The sequence below is a fragment of the Zalophus californianus genome, chromosome 4 (genome assembly GCF_009762305.2).
Source record: "Zalophus californianus isolate mZalCal1 chromosome 4, mZalCal1.pri.v2, whole genome shotgun sequence".
In the NCBI taxonomy this organism is placed as follows: Eukaryota; Metazoa; Chordata; class Mammalia; order Carnivora; family Otariidae; genus Zalophus; species Zalophus californianus.
Genome location: NC_045598.1, coordinates 79368534 through 79392868, shown reverse-complemented (window position 1 = coordinate 79392868; position 24335 = coordinate 79368534). Strand labels below are relative to the sequence as shown.

Below are 24335 nucleotides of genomic sequence, written 5' to 3'. Positions count from 1 at the left end.
ACTGAGCTCCAGAAATATTGGTTTCTCAAACTGCCTTAAGGCTTTCCTCTTGTTGTTCCCTCTGCCAGGAATACTGCTGTTGTCCTAGACAGTTCTATTTTGTGACTAACTCCCTCACTCCATGTGGGTTTCCGATAAAATGTCACCTCAAGAAAGACCTTCTTGCCATCCTACCTAAAATAGCTATGCAACCTCCCCATCACACTGTACCATTTCAACCCATTTTATTTTTGGTCACAGAATTCATTACTACCCAGAATCATATAAAATATTCAGTTTTGTTTTTTTGTCTCCTCCACTAAAATGTGAGTTTCCTGAGTACAGGGTGGCTTCCTCTTACTATCTTTTGCACAATGACTGCAACATTTATTCAATGAGTGCCATGTGTTACATGCTGTGCTCAATGCTGGAGACACAACAATGAATAAAACAGACAAGGTCCCTGAGCTCATGAAGTTTACATTTTAATGAAAGAGACAAACTAGGAAACAAGTAAGATAAATATAAATTGCAATACATCTTTTAAGGAAACAGATCATTAAATTGGGAAGTAACTGGTGGAGGCCATTTCAGATAGACTAACCAGAGAAAGCAAGGCCACAGTAAGTTGTTAACTTTGGAGCTAAAGTCTAACGGATAAGAATAAGCAAGCCATGTTCATCAGCAAGCTTGATGAACAGCAGTTCCCTCCATTTTATCAGGGAGCACTATCAAAGTTCAGTCATGTTAAATCTAAATAAGACAAAAATCCAATTTCTAAAATTATTTTTTTTTTAAGATTTACTTATTTATTTTAGGGAGGAAGAGGGAGAGACAGAGAGAACATGAGCATATGTGAGTGGGGGGAGGGGCAGAGGGAGAGAATCTTCAAGCAAGTCCCTCTTGAACATGGAGCCCAGATGTGCTGCTCAATCCCACAACCCATGAGATCATGACCTGAGTCAAAACCAAGAGTTAGACACTCAACTGAGCCACCCAGGCACCCCTGACATCATTTAAAATGACTATTTCTTTAAGCTTTTTAAATCACCTCAATATATATTTAATTTTAAATTTAATTTCACAAGCTTCCACTAAAATGTAAGCTCCTTAGAGGCAGGATTTAATTTTAAATTTAATTTCACAAGCTTCCACTAAAATGTAAGCTCCTTAGAGGTAGGATTTTGTACGCCATGTCCACCACTATTACTACTAGCACCTGGAACAAGTACAGGCATCCTAGATGGCACTCAATATCTTTCAAATGGGAGTAATAAAATTACTTGAATTCAAATTTTCCAAATGGCAAGAAAATAAAAACTGATATATGTATAGTTTTTATAAGAAACAATTTTTGTTTATTTTTTTTATTAACATATAAGGTATTATTTGTTTCGGGGGTACGGGTCTGTGATTCATCAGGCAAGAAACAATGTTTTTAACTCTAAATCAAGGGTCAACAAACTATGGCCCACAGTCCAAATCCCAGGCTGCCATTTATTTTTATAAAAAAGTATTATTGGAACATAGCTACACCCACTTATTTACATAGAGTACATGGCTACTTTTGTCAATACAGACCATAAGGTCTGAAAAAGCCTGAACTACATAAGTACTATCTTGTCTTTTATAGAAATAGTTTGCTGACCCCTACTTTAAATAATAACCATCATAGTATCTTCAAGAATGCTACAGAAACAAAAGAATTTATCACTAAATACAACATTTAAGCAATCTCTAAAAATACACAGACAATTATTTTAATAAATCAACCTATATTTGTAACTGGGAAGCTTAATATATTGATAGGACAGTTTTTATTCTTTTATTTTTTATGAAAATACAGTATAAAAATACTTCATAGTTACTTAAAAATAAATATCTTAAAGATTAAAGATATATACCTATATAGATAGATATGGATATAGATCAGCATAGGCCAAAAAATCAAATCCTTCCATAAATACATGAGCCTCAAGCATGCTATCTTACCAGTTTTCGGAAGACTGAGTGGATTGTCTGCTTTTCTCTCTTATTCCCATTGTAAAAGGCAATTTCTTCACTATTAAAGAAAATAACTTAGTAAGTAATTTTAATATTATCGGTGCCTGAAAAATAATTGAAATACAGTTATTATGACTGAATATTTTATTTAAATGGACACTTAAGACTATAAGCTTAGGGGCGCCTGGGTGGCTCAGTCGTTGGGCGTCTGCCTTCGGCTCGGGTCATGATCCCAGGGTCCTGGGATCAAGCCCCACATCGGGCTCCCTGCTCGGCGGGAAGCCTGCTTCTCCCTCTCCCACTCCCCCTGCTTGTGTTCCCGCTCTCATTGTGTCTGTCTCTGTCAAATGAATAGATAAAATCTTTAAAAAAAAAAACAAAACAAAGACTATAAGCTTAATGGGTGCGTGTGGCCCCAGTCCTGTACTTGAGATCCTGCTCCTAGCTCAGCTCATCAGAGGGCACAGAAATACACACCTAATGGGATCACAGACTGCACAGCAGCCACATGTTGCATATGCCACATATAGAGCCTGGTTGGAAAAGATGTGCTGGGCTAGTTCTCAGAAATTTAATTAATTGAATTTCTTTAATAAGAAATAAGAAGGAAGATGCTATGACATTAGGAAGGCAGGGATGGGACAGCCATTATAGATGACAAATAGAGTACAGACCCTCTAGGAGGGAGAGGAGAACACAACGTAGCTAAGAGAAGCTACGGAGTGATGCCATGCCACACAGCCTTTGAAAGACTGAAAAGCAAACCAAGTCTGAACGAGTTCACAAGTGCCAGCTTCCAGGAGCCCTGGCTGCAGTCGTTCTTATGCTGGGAATTCCACCATATCCTCACAACTCCCCTTTTCTTGAGCTGGCCTGAATGGGTCCATAAGGGCCACAAGAATCTTGACTAGAAGAAAGGGGGCATTCTTACAGATGAAGAAAGGTTCAGTGTAGTTAAGACAAGTCTGTCAAAGTCATATAGCTGGCTAGTCAAGCAGCTGAGATTGTAACTCACATCTGACTCTAGAGTCTAGTCTTTCCACTCACTATTCAATACGATGTAAAATTCCCAGAAAAATAACTCTAACAGCAGAGAAAAGTAAAGATTTACATAGGAGTCTAGATGGTACAGTTAAAAAGCCTTCGATAAACACCCAGTATTTCTTTAAAGCTTCTTTTTTACCCTTAAAAATGTAAGTGAATTTTATATTCTACTCCAAAATGTACCTGCATTTTTTTCCATTATAAAAACAAGGTAGCTCTTGCCTCAACCCCTTCAAACAAAATTAACTTTGTATAAAGATGAATCATGTTTGACCTGTGTTTCGCCATTTCCTTGACACAACAACACAGAACCCCAAAGCATCACAATTCCAGTTTAAGAAACAATTCTATATCTATAATTACTTTTCTCACTTCATTCTACCTCCTCTGAATGTTTAAGCCTATGGAGGAAGACGAGATGAGCATTCTACTTCTGACTCATTTTAGTCCCAGTCTAAAACCTGAAAGGGCAAAAACAACTCAGAATACTCTAGCTGCCTATCCATCACTGATTCTCTTCCACATCCTTCTTCCTATGTGAGAGAACTCCAATTTTCTTAGTTACCCATCTATCCCTTCCTATGCACCCAAATGGTTTAGGAATGGCCTCAACCCCATCTACAAGGAATGAGTTCCATTTGGTCTAAGCCAATCACTTGCCTCTGATTGCTTAAGGCATGGGCAAGTGATCATTCTGGCCAATGAGAGGTGAAACAAAGTCAGGGGTGGGGCTTCTGGGAAAGTTGCCCTGCTCTCTTGAAGAGATGGCCTGTTTTTATTTCTGGGCTTTTTACAGGGGAGGAAGACGAGTGAGATCTGAAACTGCTTTTGCCATCTTGTGATCATAAGAAAAATTAGGCTGAGGAAAGGGGCAACATACAAGGGAAGGTTGAGCCAAGAGAACATCAAAGAGCCAGAGCCCTGATCATGTTGTGCCTGGAATGGGCTATCTTAAGAGTTCTTATGTCAAGTAGTAAATGTCTTTATTGTTAAGCTACCTGAGTCAGGGTTTTCTGTTTCTTGCAAAAGAAAGCATTCTAGCTGATACCATCTTTCATTCACTTGGCAACTCACCTCTCCACTCAACCAACCGTCTACTCCTCCACCTCCCTATAGCACAAAACCCTATTTAAAACTGGTACCATTTTAGCAATATAAGAAAATAAAGGAAGAAGGAACGGTTAAAAGAGTAATCTTCTAAGTAATTTTGTAAATGCTTTAGGGTACTAAATAAAGATTAAGACCCTCAAAATGACTTAAAAGTTTACAGATCAATACATGAGAAAATCTACTGAGTACCTACTACATATCAAAACCTGTGCTGGAAGCTTTGTATATATTCCATATTTAATCCTCACAATAGTCCTATATTCTCTATTATAAACAAGAAAAGTAAAGCTATAACTTGCCAGAAGTCATATAATATGTAATTGATAAGTAGAGGAGGCAGATTTTGAAACTAGTCAGGCTGGCTCCAAAGCCTACTACTTTTTCTTCCTATTTTGGAAACTATCTGGAAAATAGGTAGACACACACGCAGTGTGACTGAATTACTGAGCATACACAGTCTCAAAATAAAAGTATTTGTGGATAAACTGAGACAGAATTTTCTTTTTTAATTTTATCTGACAGAGAGACAGTGAGAGAAGGAACACAAGCAGGGGGAGTGGGAGAGGGAGAAGCAGGCTTCCCGCCGAGCAGGGAGCCCGATGCGGGGCTCGATCCCAGGACCCTGAGATCATGACCTGAGCCGAAGGCAGACGCTCAATGACTGAGCCACACAGGTGCCCTGACAGAATTTTTTCTGAAGAAGTATTATAAGGAAACTTAAATTTGAGTTGTATTTTGAGTGTGTTTAAAGTGAAATTAACAGAAAATTAGTCAATAAAAGAAATGAAGAGGTGAACCAGGGATACTACACAGTTAAGAAAAAGAGAAATGTTGAAGATTACTACTTTATAAAACTGGTATTTTTCATAATGTATTATTCAAAAGAGGTAAATACACACACACACACACACACACACACACACACACACACACACACACAATTCTGGTAACAGTGCCTTCCAGACTTTTTGGAGTTAACTTATATGACATCAATATCCATAAAAACAAAATTTTAGTAGAGCCAAATTTAATACATTTCTTCTTACCTGTTTGTGATGAGCCGGGAATTAACGAATCTGTACTCTCCCTCATACTTTTGCTCAGTTATTGTCATTTTACCAATGGGTCTTCTAAGTCGAGTTAGGAGTAGCCCAGAAACAATCAAGTAGGCCATCATACTTGTTGGCCCCTATTATTATTGGAAGAGAATATACAAAGTTCAAGGGTATCATAATAAATTCCCTGGATGCAACATGCATAATTTCTATAAATAACTCCACTGATTTGGCTAATTTTCTCCCCTTAATTATTTCTCTTTTGGGAAAATACACACTGGGCCTTCACACTTTAAACTACTCATCTATTCTGTTCCTCCTCCAACACTATATCTCATCCCCAGCTCTCCTGAATTTGCTGACCTAAAAACTCCTAATTGCGGGCACCTGGGTGGCCCAGTTGGTTGAGATCTGCCTTCAGCTCAGGTCATGATCCCCAGGTTCGTGGGATCAAGCCCCGAGTCAGGCTTCCTGCTTGGCTGGGAGCCTGCTTCTCCCTCTCCCTCTGCCTGCCGCTCCCCCTGCTTGTGCTCGCTCCCTCTCTCTCACTCTGTCAAATAAATAAAATCTTTTTAAAAATAAAATTAAATAAATAAAAATAAAAACTCCTAATTGCAGTCCTCACTCTTTCTATGGCATCTAAAACTCTTCTGATATTCCCTTAAGATTCCACAGACACTCTCAGACTTCTTTTTTTGCCTTCTCTTGGAATGTTAATATTCCCTGAGGTTTCTTCCTTAGATCTTTCCTCCCCAATTTTTATCTCTACCCCCAACACTCTTTAGAATCCAAGATAGTGTTTCCAAGTAAGTACCATATACCCTTACCTCACTAATCTGTAGGGCTTCAAGCTAAAGTCCCCCAAACAAACTCTACCTGCCTTTCCCTTCTCCTACATCTTGCTTGCAGCTGCCATACCTTCTAACTTGGTGAGTAACCTCATCACCCATTGACCAACCCAAGAGAGAAGCTTTAAGTTGACCTCTCCAAGCTCATCACAGGCACTTCCCTCACTCCCATCTATATCCTATGTCCTGCCATACTGAAAAAACTATTTCCTGAACATGCCATTCAATGAAGTTGGTATTATGCCTGGCAAGCCTGACATATCTAACGGATACCTACTCATCCTCCTCAGAGCAACTCAAATAACACCTCCAATTCTTCCGGACACTAAATATTTTATTCAAACTTCTGTTACTGGACTTACTATTCTGCATTATAATTGTCTGAATATCTATTCTTTCACTAGATTGTAAACCTTCTTCAGCTGGAACTGTGTCTTACTCATCTTTTTATCCCCACTACCTAGCACAACATGTGTGGACTATAATTTGTATTCAATATTTTTTAATTAAATGTGATTGATTCAATGCATTTCAATAGTCAATGCAAGAATGGCCAAAGGAGAGAACTAAAACAGTTTCTACCTTTGAGAAATGCAGAATCAGATAATAGGAATACATGGAGAGATATTTAGGTATTATAAAAATGTAGCAAGTACCATAAAAATATCGCAGCACAAAGTTAAGAGGGATTAGGCCTATTCACTTGCTTATAGAAAAAACAAGGGTAGCAGAAGGTTAGGACAGTAGATAAGAAAATTCAAATAAAAACCTACTTTCCCCAGTGTTCTGGAAAGTAGCAAAAACTACTATATAAATTATATATCAAGCAACTACAAGATGTGTATGCATACACATGTACATATATACACAGTACAGCCATACTATTACATGGTTGTGTAATAAATATGTAAGAGTAACATCACATATTACATGACTAAAGTTATATTTCAATGACAATACTGAGACAAAATTTAAGGGTCATTCTTACTAAGACAAATAATAGAGAGACAGGGTAATAAGGCTCATAAGAGAGTCAACCACTTATATAAGTATAAAATTACATATTATATTAAAAACCATTATATCTAAAGGCATTTCTGATATTTTAACATTCAAGTTTCATATTAAAATGGCTGCATCCAAATCTCTTTTTAGACATTACAACCATAAGAACTTGGATGTCAACGTTTAAGCACTTCTGGTTATTAATGCCACAAAAATTTTCCAAATATCCAACTTAAGGAAAATTCAAACACCAAATTAGAGTACTTTTTAAAGTCTTTAATACAGTATTATTTTATAACTAGACTTTATTAGGTACATGTTGTAAAAACACATTCTTTGAGATACATAAAAATTCCTACAATCCAGCTATTTACAACATAGTACTATAGCAATTTAAAAGATAGATTAAACTCACCTGTGCTCCTATTGCACTTGTTAACTTGAAGATATACAAAACTATGTCTAAAAATGGCTGTAAATATTAGAAGATAAAGAATTAAAAAGAGGTAAATTGTGTAGATTACTAATAAAACACAATTAATATAAAATGCTACTCAACATTTAACACGTAATTGTCAACATGGAGAGTTCCCATCATATATAATGTACTATAAACAGTATATAGATCAACAAATACATAAAGAAAACGGTTCTTGTTCTCAAGAAACTTAAAACAGAGACAGCATGACCAAGGTCTACTGACCCAACAAGGGGAAAAACATTTACCATTTTCCAACAACTCAGGTAGTTCTACTATGATAATTAACCATTAGTAACATAAGTAATTTCTCAATGCAGTGTGGACAGTGAATAAAAAGGACCTGAGATGTAACCTCAAATCTAGTACCAGCTTTTCTGGTTTCTATATATCTACACCTAAAAAACGAAAGGTTCTTCCTGTCCGTAATATTGTTTAATTCTATTACTTTATCACAACATCCATATGTTAAAATAATTGAATAAGCCAATAATTTTCTGATATAAAACTCAAGCTTCTAAAACTAAAACAAGACATTAATATACTGCTCCTTACACACAGAGACAACTCAAATGACATACCAAAAGTTTGTATATATTTTGAAGTGTTTTTCAAAAAACCCCCATTATATTCATTCACTTTAAGTCTATAGCCACCCCTTTCTGCTGGCTTCTATGAAGATTAACCTGTTCTTTTTTGCCTTAAAAATTATCAAGAAGCTAGACATACTTGTAAAATGTAAGTACATTTAAAAGTTGACAAAAATGATTCATCATTTAAGTCACAGTTCAAACAATATGTTAAAAACAGTAAATATACAGTAGTGCAGAGCCCACTACAATTATTTTATATTTTCCCTATTGCCAATGTGACAAGACCTGAGCTACAGAGTTGCACAAGTGCCAAGATGTAAAGAATACCTAACAATGTCTAAAGAACTACACAAAAATTTGTATATATACTCCCCCGCCACTACCCACACAGACAAAAAAATGTGGCAATGGGAGCAGAAAAGGAGGCTGAATTAATCAATAATTTAGAGTTCTCGGAGTTCCTAGAGTATGGAATCAGTAAGCAAAGGCTTCTGGAAAGCTGAATAAAAAGTTTGCCATGAAGTGAAAAGGCATCCTAATAACGGGCCTGTCATGAGGGGGAAGCTCTTATGGATACATGGCACTTCTCTAAGAACTGCCTGTCCTCCTTCCATCCACATGGTAAAAGCAAGAGCATTCCTATTCTTTACAATGTGACCCAGCCCCTTGTAGAGAGTTCTTGTGTCTAGCACTGGGTAGACTGGGCATCTGGATCAATTGTGGCCAGGGACAAAGATACTATGATTGGTCCACTCTGAGACAAGCTCCCACCCCAGACCAAGAGCAGCCATGTGGATTAGAGAGGAAATAGGGCATCTAAGATGAAGAGGGGAGGAAATGCCGGGCAGATGATCTTGCCGGTGCCCCATACATGTCCCAGACAGGGCAGGAGGTAATGGCAAAGAAGAGGACTTAATGAGAAGACTACAGCAAAAGCTGTGAATGGTGGTGAGATATAAGACAGCAAGACGAGTAAGAACTGAGGAAACTGGCAGGAAGAAACCTGGTTAAGGCCTATCCTCAGTCCCAAGAGCTCTGGCGATATTCTGGGGTGGGGGTGGGGGGAAATAGAAATTAGAAAGCTGAAATCAACTAGCATCTTGTGAAGATTTTTTGGCCATTACTCAAATGATCTATTAGAATTAGAGATACTGAAGCACAGAAATGGACAGGAAGACGTCCCAGCCTAGTGTTACGGGTATGCAACTGGAAACATAAACTGACGGTCAGTTTCTAACAATTGCCCCAAGTCCACACGTCAAGTGACAAAAATTCAAATTTCTGTTTTTACTGTAATCGGCCTGCGAAATTCATTCAAAATCTTTATAAGACACTAAATTCTTCGTTCTTGGCCAAAGCACCTCACAAACATAATAGAGAAAATTAAATAACTGTAGTTAAAACTATTATAACAACTCTAATTTTCTTATGAAAGCACTTAGTTATATGCTGTTATGTCCATCAAATCAATTCTATATAAATTTGCTAAGATTCAAAACTCAACAAAGTAACAAATAATTTTTAAAAAGAAAATAAAAGAAACTTACCTTACTAAGATTTGAATACAGATCAACTACACTGTTACAAAACTTTTCTACATCTTGTGTAAGCAGCTGGTCTGGATTGGCTATCCTGTTGTCCAGATTTCCCATTTTATAATATGTGAAAGCTCTAAAACAGGAGTAAGAAAATGACATTAAAACTAATGATTTAAAAAAAAAAATCACATTCTAGCACATAGTGCAAATTCATAGAAACGGAAAAGTTTGGAGCTGGGAGAGGCCTAAAAGACTGTTTAGAGATAAGATTTAGAGATAAGGAAGCAAGTCCAGAGAAGGATGACTTGCAAATTAATGGAAGAGCCAGGATTAGAGTCTAAATTGCTGAGGTCTTTGCCTACGTGCTTCTGGGTCTAAGAGAACTTCCTTGATAAACATATCAAATACAAAAGAAAAACTTCTATCTGATATCATAAGCATTTCTATTCAAGTATTTTTAATATAAAAATAGGTTATCACTTACTGGAGATACTCCTCATAGAGGTATTTAGTTAGTCTTACTCGGAAGCACAGTTTGAGCTCATTTAACCCAAACTTCAAGAAGTTATTAATTACAGAGATCTGAAACAAACAAACACATATTACTAGTTTTACTTCATTTCTACTTGTAAAATTGTAATTTATTTCTCTGGCACTAGCTCTGTTCCCAAATCCTATGATTTTTGTAACTGATAGTCCAAATTGATATAACTCAGTTCCGTTTTACTCAGTGTACAAAGATAAAAGAGAACATGCTAAGCCAAATGCAATTGGCTATATTATGCTGATATATTAAAACTCTACTTGAAACTCAATTTTACAATACATTAATATCATTAATTATGAGAACCATCTTGATACTTCTTTTGTAAACAAACAAAAAGCCAAATCTGTCCCCTTTGGATCCAATGTAAAGGAGTCCTGACATCTACGTTTGTATCTTCTGTTTCCTACTACAAGCACTATGACCCTAGACAATGAAATTCTAGTTGCATTTGTTAAAAAAAAATTATAAATTTCATACCAACTAATACCATTTCATTTCTAGAGTCATCTTCTCTTTTCCATCATTATATTGAAATTAATTCTTCCATAGTTCCAAACTCACATTTACATAAACATTTTCTCAAGAAAACAATGGTTGTCCACTGAATCTCGATCTTTTAATGACATCTACACTTATCTCAATTTTTGTAAAGGTCTAAAAGCCATGTACATGAATCCTCAAGCTTTCTTAAGTCTCGGACATATTTTTTAATTAGCTGGATTTTATAACCAAGCTTTTTTTTTTTTACTTCCATATTTATAATACTAAAATTCTTATAGTGGCAGTAAAGTAAGAACCAAGCTAAAAATATCACTAATGATTTAACCAAACACTGACCTTTATTGATAATAAATTCCAATTTCACTTCAACTACATTAGTGCTTCAAGTTACTATAATAGTTTATGGCCTAAAGCAATGGTTCTCAATCCAGGTGATTTTGCCACCACACCTACCAGCACCTCAGCCTCCTCCTCGCAACATTGGGCAAGGTCCTGGAGGCATCCTGGGTTGTTAAAACTGGGGGAGGGGCATTACTGCCATCAAGTAGGATGCTACTAAACATCAGAGAAACCCTGGCCCAAAGGTTAGAACAAAACAACACATAGGGACACATCCACATAATGTACACAGTGAAATTGAACCCAACCTAATAACTCCTTTCTTACTATCTAGTATAAAGGTTTACATTGAAAAATTCTGCCAAAAGTTACAAAACTAAACTTGAAATAGGAACTTACTCCCATAAATCTTTAAAGTCAACTTAAGAAGTAAAGAATCTCTGAAGATTTTAGTAAGATCCAAATTATTCCCTATGTAAAGATTTTTAAAGAATTCCACTTACGAGAGGCATGGCAGCGATGAAGTTGAATAAGTATCTCCTGAAATCTTTCCTGCTACGACCAATGATACCACTGCAAACCACCATATGCAATGCATTAGTTGCAAAAGAAGCAATATTTAACACTAAGAAAACCTGTAAAGCTCTAAAATTACTCTTGGAAGTTTTTATTGATTCAAAAGAATCAATAAGAAAAAAGAGGCTGAAAAATATTTTCTTACAGAAACATGTTTCCAACTTTTGAAATTTGATCATTTGAAAGAGGCTTCTTGAAAAATCACTCTATAAATAGCAAAATTAAATAACAATGATTTCCTTATGGTAATTTAAAAAAAGGCTTCTGCTGCCACAAAAGGGGTTTAGATGGAGAAACAACTAACAACTTTAGAGAGCCAGCAATGGGTTATTATGGATGAAATAAACTAGTGTTTGTTTTTAAATACTTTAATATCCTGATGCTAATTTGTATGAACTAATGGCAGAGATAGCCTAATGCCAGATCAGCAAACTCTCACTGTAGAAGGTCAAGAGTAAATATTTTAAGCTTTTGTGGGCCAGAAGGTCTCTGTTCCGATTATTCCGTGCTGCTACTACGGAGGAAAAACAGCCAAGAATGAGACTGGCTGCATCCTAATAAAATTTTCCCAAACAGATGGCAGTGGGATTTGACCCGTGGAGCCTTATCTGCTGATGCGAGGACTAAATTCTAAGTCCTCTCTAGTAGACTAGTGGGGTTCCTTAGAGCCTCAGAATGGTTCTCCAGAGGCTTCAGATCTGTTAATACACTTCAACTAGACCAACTCCTCTTTTATGTTCTTAATTAATTTACCTATTTATCTGTTCTAAAAATATCCATTAAGAACTTATTTAAGTAAGAATTCTACTTTTTGAAAACCATTATATCATCTAAGGAAAGGATCTCTGAGTACCATATATCTATGATCTACGAGAAAGATAGAACTTATCTGATCACATATCTTTTTTCAAAGAAGGTTTATTAACATTCACCAAATGTAAGTAAAATATATTTTGAAAAACACTGCACTAAATGATTTAAACCTAGCTCCACATACCAAAAAAATGATACAGTATCGGATATAGAAATAATCTGATTTTTTTATGAGGGAGTAGGTGAATAATGCCAACTGGTCTTTTAGAGCAAAGAAGGTGCATGGTCAAGTAAATTTGAGAAAACCTGGGTTAAACAAAGCTAACACGTCTTTATCAAAGACCTTCTCAAAGCTCTCAACGTAACATAAAGCTTGTGCATTAAAACTCTTTGAGAGGGCTCTGTAGCACGGATCATTTCCTCTGCCACAGCTGGCATTCCATAGAACATACTTTGGGAAATGCCACTTTAGACTGATAGGAAAATTAATAGTCCAATTTTGATAGAAGTGCTAAATAATTTTTTTTATTTAAGTTGAACTAGAAAAAAGCTAAAGTAGAACCACATAAAAATGTTGTTTCTAGAAATAAGAATATTAAAAAAACAAGAGCAATTAAGACAGTGCAAAAAGTTTAGAGGTTTAGATTAAAATTGTTTGAACCAAACTTCACATAAAACCAAAGTGCTTTAGCGCTGCCCACGCTGTGAAACACACACGATTAGAAAATTTGGTAAAGCTCATGCTATCACTCAGCAATGGTTTACCACTGGGGCAGCAGCTATAAATTTAAAAAATGGTTTCTTGAATAAAGCCTTATTTCTGCTTATTATTCCGCTGCAAAAGAAAAATAATAATAAAGAGTAATTTTACAGTTTATATCATTTTACTTCTAAAACATGTAAGGATCTTTATAAAGGATAATTTAGTGATTTTAAAATGCCTGTAGTCAAATGGGTGAAAATAAAGTAAATCTCTATAATTACATTATAGCAGCAACAAGGTAGGAGGGATTCTCCTCCATTATCATGGAATTTCCAGGTTCTACCTTAAAGGAGTCTGTCCTATTAAAATTTGCCCATACTCCACAGTCTTTAGCGACTGTTAACAAGCCTAAAAGATGTAAAGGATATTAAAATGTACATTAAGGACCAGAATGAATCTCTTTCAGACTTTTTTGTAGCAGAAACAGATGAATCTAAACCTCTTTCTTTGGAAGAAGCAATAAGGGAAAAACAGAAAAATCAATTTATAATGCAGCTTTAGGAGCACGTTAGAGCTATGTGTTATTTTTCAAATACAACTGCTCCACATTGTGAATTCATAATGTTTAAAAATGTTAAATTTAACCAAATATCAAAGATCTCATATACAGAAGGTCAAAAATATTTATCAAGGAGAAAGTTAACAATTTAAAATGACTGTTTCACAATTGATGAATATGGGTTAAAAGTATATGGAAGTGGGGCACCTGGGTGGCTCAGTCGGTTAAGTGTCTGCCTTCGGCTCAAGTCATGATCCCAGGGTCCTAGGATCAAGCCCCACATCAGGCTCCCCGCTCTGTGGGGAGCCTGCTTCTCCCTCTGCCACTCCCCCTGATTTTGCTAATAAATAAATAAAATCTTTAAAAAAATTTTTTAAAGAGTATATGGAAGTTCTTTGTACAGTTTCTGCAACCTTTCTGTAAGTTTAAATAGTATCAAAATAATGTTTTTTAGAAACTCTTAAATAGTCTGTTTTTTTCATTTTTTTCTTTATCTCGTATCTAAATGTTAAAACTGAGTACCCAACAAATTGACTATCTAGTAGAATTACAAGCTGGCTTATGCTAGCTAATAATCTTCCTCTTGTCCATCATCACCAGTTAATGTACCACCTACTCTTGGCAATGCATTTTCTCCAGGACATTAAGACTATGAGAAAATTAAAATCAGCATCTATTCAATTAAAGTTGGAAATCCCTAGTTTAGAAGAACAAATATTATTCTTCTGGATCACAAAAACATGAAATCACAAAATGTGAATAAAAGGGAAAAAACTTTAAAAAATAAAGTACTCTTCTATACTATACCAAGGCTGTACAAGTTTCTTTATATGTAATATGCGACTTTCTACACAGATAGCTAATATGATGCTTATAGTGGATATAACCTGCATATTTTTGGTATTAACAATGCTGTATTTGGGGAGCCTGTATTTTTATTAACAGATATGGTACTTAGATGATAAAGTCATCAAAGGAAAAAATATAAAATTTTATAATCATGTAAAAGGGGATACATGCCTTCTCTACATTATACAAAGGATTCAAATTACTTATGCACACAGCTCATATAAGCAGAACTTAGCAATAAAATTGATCTTCTAAAGCTGACATGCTAGCAGCAACGAATAAACACTTCAATTATGTTTATGACAAACTTCTTAGAATTTTTAAGAGGATGCCTCACTAGGGCACACGCAAAAATGACAAGACTCTCTGAACATCATTCAGGGAGGCCAATCAGTAAGCCCTCAACTTGGCTTCTAGCACATTTTTTAGTCCTTCACTTTTAAAGATGAATAGACAGGCAAGAGTGACAAACTTGAGGAAAGCCTCTAACATGAACAACAAAAATGAGAACAAAGGCCCAAGAAAAAATAAGTAATGCAGGAAGCCAAAAAAAAAAAAAAAAGTCACATACTTGCAAGAATGACTGCTCTAAAACTGAACATCCATAGAAACAGATAACTCTTGGAAATAAAATGATGAAAATACAAATTCACTGGATAATAAAGTAAAAAGAAATTTCCTAGAAAATGTCAGAGATGAAACAGTAGAGAAATTATAAGATAATCAGGTGATCAGTCTAGGGTTCCAACGCTCAAGTAATAGGATTCCAGAAAAAATACAGAAAAAAATGGAGAGGAAGAATTTTTTTAAAAGCACAAGAAAATTTCTCAGAATACAGAATGAGTTGCTCAATTGAAAAGAGCCCACCTAGTGCCCAACACAATGGAAAAAAAAATTCACAGTGACATTCAGTAAAATTCCTAAACACTAACAACACATCAACAATAAAAAAAATGATCATAAAAGCTTCCACAGGGGGATAAAAACAGATCCACTGCGAAGGAAGGGCAAGCAGCACAGGAATGGGCCTCAACACCCAATACGGCAGCGTCTATAGACCAGCCGTGTTTAACCACAGCTGCACATTAGAATCACCTGGGATGTTTCAAAAACTAATGACTAATCGAATCAGAATCTCTAGGGGGGGACCCAGGTATTAATCGTTCTCAAAATTCCCCAGATGATTCTAATCATCCTGCAACCAAAGCTAAGAACTGCTGAGCTCTACAGAAGACAACAGGGTGATGCTTTCAAAATTCTAACAAAAAATGATTTTCAAGTTGGAATGTATAAATATAGCTAAACTATCAATCAAGTATAAGAGTTCAGGTCTCAAAAATTTACTTCCATTGTGCTCTTTCTCAGAAAAACACTGTACATGCCAAAATGAGAAAGTAAACTAAGGAAAAGGAAGACAAAGGATTCAGAAAACAGGTTATTTAATGCAAAAGAGAAAGATAAAAGAAATTCCCAAGATCATAATTAAAGCAAATTCAAACTGGATTGCTCTTTAATGGGCTTAAAGTGCAATCAATACAGATTAGGAAAGAAAGACAAGAAACTATCAATTGTACAGGGTGGCGTGGTAATAGACAAAAATCAAAAGCTCATCTGGTGTGTATGACCATATTACAATAGTGAGATTTTACAGTGTTGTCAATAAGCTTGAGCTGAATTAGTAAGAAGTAGGCAAAGAAGTAGGCAAAGAACTAAGGCACAAACAAAAACTTGTAATTTTTAAGTGCCAGGAAAAACAAAAAGTTGTATATCAAAGAAACTACCAAAGTACAGAATGTGGCTCACGGTACACAGGCAAAATCATTGTAAACAATAAATTCTGACTTAACAAAAAATGTGACAAAAAGTAAAACACAAGAGGATGGGCATGGGTAGGAGTATAAAAGAGCTAATTCTCATCTTTCAAAGTAAGAAATAAATGTATACTCTCTAAAACTGAAAAACCTAGGACAGTAACACAAGTTACACTGAAATGCAGAGGTAGAGATGAACAGTAAAAAGAAAACAACTGGCTCTGGGAATGGAAGTTACAAGTGGAAGAATGGGGCACAGAATTGATGTGTTTGTGATTAAGTCCAGTAAGATTATTTGACATTTAGCTGTGTTCATGTATTACTTTGATTAGAAGAAAAAGGCAGGGCACTGAGCACAGGTTTCAGGGAGACCTGTGTTGAATATAAGAGCCTACAGAATTATACATGTTCTGAGGCACGTAGTTAGGGTTTTAATCCTATGCAAATAATTTTCTTTATTCTCATAGAGAGTGAAAAACATGTGCATGAAGCGTTCTTCCTCATCCTACAAATCCTGAGAAGCAAATTAAGATTCAAAAAGTTACTAGATTAAGTATTTTAAGAAATTTTCTGATAAAATACTGCATACCAGGAAACAGAATTCCAAGAAAAATGTTTTATTCTGACATTCAGATTGGTACCATGAGGAATAAAATCTTTAACAGATAAATGTTAATATCCCAACTGTTACTATAAGTTTTTAAATTCAAAATTATCAGTTACAGTGATAATATAATATGTACAAAGACTATAATGAAAAAAACATAAAGCAGTAACTTCAGAAATGGAAGGAAATGTCTACAAACTGTTTTTTTACTTCTAATAAACATTCTCAATATGATTCTCTGAAATGCTTTGATATTTTCCTCCAAATTATCTCATTAATTTCAGACATCCAATTTGGTGACTTTTTTAAACCCCGCTACAGCATTTATTATACTGCATTTTAATTTGTTTCCTTGTCCCTAATTCTCTATAAACTGTCAGCTCTGCTGGGCTTGGTACAGAGTCTCTCCTGTTCACCAGTGTATCCCTATCACAGAGTAGCATGGTGCCTGGCACATGGGAGATACTCAATAAACATCCGTTAAGTAAATGAACAAATATATAATTTGACTTAAGTACTTATACCTAATTGAGAATCTATTTCTTGCTTAAGATAATGTTAAATATGCGACAAATCAGTATTTTGTACATACAGGAGGAAGGTGAATAGAAAAGTACCTTTCAATGAGTGTCCCATTTTGAATCATCCAAACATCACAATATGTTCGAGACACCAGCATAACAGCAATAAGTGCCAAGTAACCTGTCTAAAATAAACCAGGTATAGTCAACTAAATAAATGCATTTTTAAAAAGTTAAAAGAAACATTACCTTGGTAAAGATTTTTTTAAGTTCAAATCTTTATTCTAGCTTTAATACAGTGGCTGACATTTTACCTATAGGCAATTTTTAAATATAATTTTAAGAGAATTTAAAAATATAATATAAATGAAAAAAGCCTAATACATCATTTAATCTAACTTTCTCATCCAGAATTCAAAAGTGAATCCCAGGCAGGTCCAGTGATTTGCCTTCATACAATTAACAGAAGCTAGCAGTATCACTTAGATTCCCTGAGTCACAGTGTACTGTAATGGTCTTATATTCTTAGTACAGAAGTCTAATAAAGAAAAATGACAGTAACTATTAATGTACAGTTGAGCAAATACTGAAGGCTAAAATTGGCCTAATGGAATAAATCTGGCTCAATTTGTTGGAAAAATCTCTAATACTGCCCTGCCCTCAATTTAGTGATTAAGACAAGATTTACACATAAAAAAGAAGAAGACAGCATAGTAGATAAGTATATTTGCATGACTTCATGTAATAAGTGGCAGTATAGGAAGGCCTGAGTGACGAAAGAGGGTTATGATGTTAGAAATACATTAAACAGACCAAGGGAAAGAAAGGAGAGGAGGAAGATTATGAGTAAAAAAAAAAAAAAAAAAAAGATAAAGGATTTAATGAGAAATAGGAAACAGATTGAAACCATATGAATAACAGTATTGCATATCCAACAGAATTTAGCAGGATTAAACAAAGTGTTAAAAAGTGTCATTTTGAGAACTTTACCTAAGCAATGCTGTTGTGGAAGATGAATTAGCGAGGAAAACAGATGAGAGGCTGAGTCAGGAGTCCATTCTCTCTCGGTGACATGAGAACTTATCCTCCAAACTCTATCACACACACACATTCAAAGCTGACCCTACTTACTCTTCTAAATTGGAAGAATGACAGTACTGTAGAAGCTAAAGTCAGGGAAGAGGGATGTGGCAGCAGGGACATTTGTTGGATAATATATTTAAAGTCAAAGTTATGGTGCTGAGTGGCACTATTATGTAATTTTTGCAAAAACAAATACTGTTTTTAAAAAAGGTGAAGGTACTAGAAATATAGCGCTTTAGGTGTAGACGAGGCAGAACAATGAAGCCACAAGAAAAGACAATGTCAAAGAAAGCTTTTGTAACTGAGCAGTGATAGCTGCTACCCCAAAGTCTGCCAGAAAGCAAAGATCCCATCTTCCTACCCCAGCCACCATCTGAAAGTTAGGTATTCAATTGGCAACAAAAGAATCTTTCAATTGTAATAAACACTATATGTAGATGTCACTTTAACTGTAATGCTAACTTTTAATTCAGACCTTAAATAGAGTCTCAATCCTAAATTAATCATCTGACATATAAAGGTAACACTAGACAAAGATCGTTTATTTTTTCCTTCATTTTCTGTTCTCAGCTTAATTTTTCCTTGAAATAAGTACCAACTTTACTTGTCTCACTTTAGCAAAATCTGGCAAACTTTGATTACCGACAATCCTGAAACGCCTTTTTCTACAAAGGATGCCCTTAGAATCACTACTATCTCCATGATTAGTAGGTTTGTGGAATATGTCAGAAACCAAAGATTTGCACTGATTTAGGCAGTCCCTCACCTCATGATATGTATGAACTCCACATATTCATATGCAGTATTTTCATTTCTCTATTTCCTAAATCAGTTAGTCTCTCTATCCCTACTTCCAATCTTCTGTGATTTCTATGAGTTTATTTCTAAGTGAAACCCCCAGTGAACTGGGGTTAAACTTGGATTTTTATAATTCTCAAAGATCATGTGTAACATGACTCTGCAGCATGGCTAGGCCCAGAGAAAGCTGGGAGCTTGGCCAAGTTAGGCCCTGGTATCTCCCTTACCAACTCCCAGAGATCTGTCCAAGGTCTCACATTCATTTTGCACTCAGCAAACCCCTGCTAAAAAGTCAAATGAGCACTGAACTGTTAACTGATTAAGAGGGGAATACACAAATCTTTCCAGAGAAGCTTGTATTTTAAGTAATTCTTCAATCAGGTGGGCTGTAGAAAGAGAAAACTTCACCAAGAAAATAACGAGCATGAAGCTATTTTTTATAAGCATCTGTTTTTGTTGGGGGGAAGGGGGCAGGATGTCACAGACATGAGGTCATGAAATAAGAGCACAGAGCCTGACTACAAAATAGCAAAGACTCTTGTAAGAAGATGATAGTGAAAGAAAGGTCAGAGTCAGGTCGTGATTTACCCTACAAGAAAAAAGAAGACAAATGCTTTTATTAGGGTTTTAGAAAAAAGACTATTAAGAAAACAAAAGGCAAAAGGACCAATTAAGAGATTATGATAATCCAGGTAAGAAAAATATAGCAAGGACAGTAGGAATGGAAAGGGAGACTAATTTAAGAGAAACTCAAGGAAAAAACATTTAAAAATAAGGGAGAAGATTTAAAAAGTCTCAGTGTGATCTCATTTTTATTAAAATATGTGACAGACATCAAAATACTGATAGAAGTTCTGAGTGAGAGGCTAAGAGGTATCAAGAAGAAAAAAAAATATATCCACATTTACTAATTTTTCTTCAAGGAACACATTTTATCTCTATCTTATTAGGGAAAAAATGTTATTATGTTTTAGAAGTCGATATGGGTGGATCCCACAAGCCATGATGCAGAAGTGAGGGAGAAAGAGAGCAAGTCCAGTGTGATGGGGAAATGTGTGTTCTCTTTGGGGATTACAGTGCTTTGGGAATATCTTATCATTTTGTGGCTAATAGATTATAAGTCTAATGGTTTTTAAAATTTGAACAATGGAAAACATTATATTTCAAGAAAATAAATTTGGCAGAAAAGATAAAAAAGAGGAGCTTCTTTGAACTAAGACTAATGAACACTACAATACCCATGTTAAGAATGTTTAGAATGAAAAATGACCCAATACCAGTGGCTGAAAGGATGAATTATGGGGAGGAGAAAGAGACAAAGGTGACATTTCTCGTTCTACAAAAGGTGATTAAAGATGGAGAACACAGCATTATCTTATTTTTTAATCATTAAAAATACTCCCAGATAATGATAAAGGTAATCTTGATAAAAGGGCAAAGGAAAGGATAATAAAACTTTATTCCTTAAACCAGTTCATTTCCTGAAAATACTGGAGGAATTCATATATCATTTTGGGTATCTCAAAACATATTTAATCACATATGAAAGAACAACCTTCCAAACGTATTCCATATCAATGTGACTTATGAACATCCCAATGTAATAAAAAGGTTGTCTTTCTAAATTTAATTTTGATTTTATTAATAGAATTTAGCTATAATAAAACAACACCATTTAGGGTAGCTGCACTGAAGTACTCTAGTATTTCACATAAAACATAATGAAATACCATTTCATAAACAAGAGGAAACTATTTAAAATCTGGCACCAAACAACAAGGGTACTTTCAATGATAACAGATAATTCAAAGAAAAAAAATTTAGTAGTCTTCATTACCTACACAAAAAAACATTTGATCTGTAGTATAACAAAAGCTTTATAATTTTACTGTTCTGATCTCATGTAACCTTAAAAGTTAAACACTTAACATTATAATTTCTTAAGACTTACCTCCTTACAAAATGTTCTAGGGACCATGATTTTCAGAATCCGTGTGAGTCTTAAAAAAAACACCTTGTCCACCACAGCTCGCTCTTTTTTCCCCTCTTTCTACATTAAAACAAAAAAAAATTAAGATATTTGTAACAAGTAATATTAAAAAATCACATTTCATCTAAGTCAATAATAAGTATCAAAATGGATATTGTTTAGAGAGTACAAACTTGCACTGCTCTTCACACATGCTTTCAAGAAAATAAGATGTTATCAAAAACTAAATAAGGAATGAGAAGTTCTGGGGCCATGTGAATATCTGGGAGACTACTGCAAGCAGAAGAAACAGCAAGTGCAAAATGCCAAGGTGAAAGCTCATTTAGTTGCCTGAGGAGCAACGAAATGGCCAGTCTGGCTGGATAAACTATAAGCAAGGGATAGGAGAAGATGAGATCAGAGAGATAGCTGAGAAATGGGCAAGTACTTACTGTTTATTATCCACTTCCTGATTAACAGCAGAATGTTTTTAAAATCCTGAACAGGAATTTTCCTGATATTAATTACTGGAAACATTGAGATTCCTAGATTTAGCATTTAGCATTTCCAATACGCAACCTACCAATTCACTCTCTTCCTCATAAACTCAAAGACGGACAAGGTCTTTACTTCTACAGCTCACATACTAGCAGGAGAAATACAGATAAAAATAAACCAATAACTTGTTACAGATACACTAGGCAGGGCCATGAGAAAAAGACTGATTCAGTTAGGATGACAAGCAAGAGTTCTTTAGGGAGGTGATATTTAAGCAGAGACATAAATAAAGTGAAGCCACGTGATAACCTCGGGGAAGGAGGGTAGTCAAACACAGGGAACGTCAAGCACAAAAACCAAGTGTTGAGAATAAAACCAGTGCACACACTGAAGAGCAAGACAGAATTGCTAAAACAAAGAGAATAAAAATGAGAGAAGCTGAAGAGGTTGACAGGGCTTGTAAAAGACCCTTGAAACCATAGTAAGGATTTAGAGTTTATTTAGTCAGCATAGTGGGAAACCACTGAAGAAACTTTAGAGCAGTAATTGATCTTATCACCCTCAGACATTTCTTCATTTTGAAGGAACAAGAAAAAGTGAGATGAATTGGATATGGTAGAGGCTATTTACTTTATTACACTTGAACTGTTTAGAAGAACATACAGTAGAAACTTCTTGCAACAGGTAACACACATGAGAAGGATCTGATCCTTCTCCCAACTCCCATCATCACAATTCACTTCTTTGTTAACTACTATGCTCTTGATAAATACCCATGATACAGTAAATTCTATAATTAGATAAACTTTAGCATAAATATGTTTTATGTAAGTTGAGGAACCTGAAATGAATAGTTTGTCTACTGAATTAGAATAATAAGCTACCACCTATATGTCAAACACTGTGCTAAGTGCTTTATATTTATATAATCCTAACAGGCACTGAGTGCATTACAGAATCGTAGATCAAGAAAAGAAGTCTGAAGGCACTGTGTTTGTAGAGTTAGATCAGGAAGACTAACATAGATAAGAATCAGCCTATCCTGTAACTGTTAGAACAGAGTTCAGGTCTTTCAAACCTTATGAAGGTTGCAAACCTCACCCTACTAAATTAGAGTAACAGAGTAATAATAAGCTACCATCTATATGTTAGACACCGTGCAGAGTGCTTTTTATATATGTAATTCTAATAGGCACTGAGTGCATTACATAATTATAGACCAAGAAAGGAAGTCTGAAGGCACTGTGGTTTGTAGAGTTAGATCAGGAAGACTAAGATGGAAAAGGTTCAGCCTACCCTGTAACTCTTGGAACAGAGTTCAGGTCTTTGAAACCTTATGAAGGTTGCAAACCTCATCCTACTAAATTAGAGGCCCAGTCTACATTCACACATGCATGTGCTCCTTCATTCATTCAATAAATATTCACTCAATCCCAGGCACTGTTCTGAATGATGGGAACACACCAGAAACTAAAAGAGACCAATAGCATTACTCACAGTCTATTTACTTCAGCTAGCCTAGTCTCAAGCCAAACCCTGTAATTTCAACCAAAATCTCCTTTTACTTCCCCAAACTGAGAAAATACAGGAAGAAAATAAAGACAAGGCAACAGATACCAACTACCTTTAAAAAAAAAGAAAGCTAAACTTCTACTCTCAAGTTTTTCCTATCACTGCCTCCCTACCTCACCCCATTGCACATGTAATGAACACCCTTGAATAGACAAATTATAAAATGGCCATCTTCTGACTTAAACAGAGGATTACCTATTTCTACCTTCGAGCTGCTTTCAAGAAATGATCTAGGGAAAACAATGAGGAAGGTTTAAAAAAAAAGTTAGAAGAAAGTCACAGCAAAGGAATTTAAAATACTAACTGCTACCTGGTATATAATTCTTTCTCCTTTTTTATTTCTCCTCCTATTGTCATCGCTCCTAAATCATAAGCCATCTGCAAGCCATGAAGGAAATGCATATATATTTCCTAAAGTCATCACAGCATGTTCTGCAAAGAAACACCTGGACTAGAGGGCTGGCTCAGAAAGGCTGAAGAAATACCACAATGCTCTACCATTCTTGACACACAATAAAATTCATATCTGAAACCAATCTAAAGGAGAGGACCTACAGAGACAGTACATTTCATAAACACTACTAGTCTCTCCAACAAATTCATTTTAATTTCACTATTGACGTGCCCACCTGTGAACTTTCCAGTATTTCTTAAAAAAATACAAAAGACACTTTGAGGATATAAATTTAAAATGTAAACTATAGAAAAAGCAAACCATCAGATAAAGACCATTTAAATAGTTAAAGAAATAATGCAACCAGAAAATAATGTACCTAACATTAAGGAAGCAACAAGGTCAAAGGGCAAAGAGAAGTTCCTACTGATGTGTCAATCAACTTAGAAAGGTTGAGATGAACGAGAATGGACTGAAACAGATGTCTGAAACAACAAAACTAAAAGGCCATATGGCGCTGACAAGAGGATAAGCATTCCTG

General features: G+C 35.3%; 1 protein-coding gene across 2 annotated transcripts in view; it reads right to left on the bottom strand.

Moving 5' to 3' along the window:
• The window catches only part of ABCD3 (ATP binding cassette subfamily D member 3), an 81356-nt gene that overhangs the window by 30750 nt on the left and 26271 nt on the right, over positions 1-24335 (bottom strand). For both annotated transcript variants that reach the window (XM_027622230.2, XM_027622236.2), the window contains exons 3-10: positions 21313-21411; positions 17577-17665; positions 11545-11614; positions 10139-10236; positions 9664-9787; positions 7461-7517; positions 5184-5326; positions 1972-2041 (exon numbers count right to left, since the gene is read on the bottom strand). In XM_027622230.2, coding sequence (XP_027478031.1) covers positions 1972-2041; positions 5184-5326; positions 7461-7517; positions 9664-9787; positions 10139-10236; positions 11545-11614; positions 17577-17665; positions 21313-21411 — 750 coding nt within the window. The remainder of the gene's footprint in view (positions 1-1971; positions 2042-5183; positions 5327-7460; positions 7518-9663; positions 9788-10138; positions 10237-11544; positions 11615-17576; positions 17666-21312; positions 21412-24335) is intronic.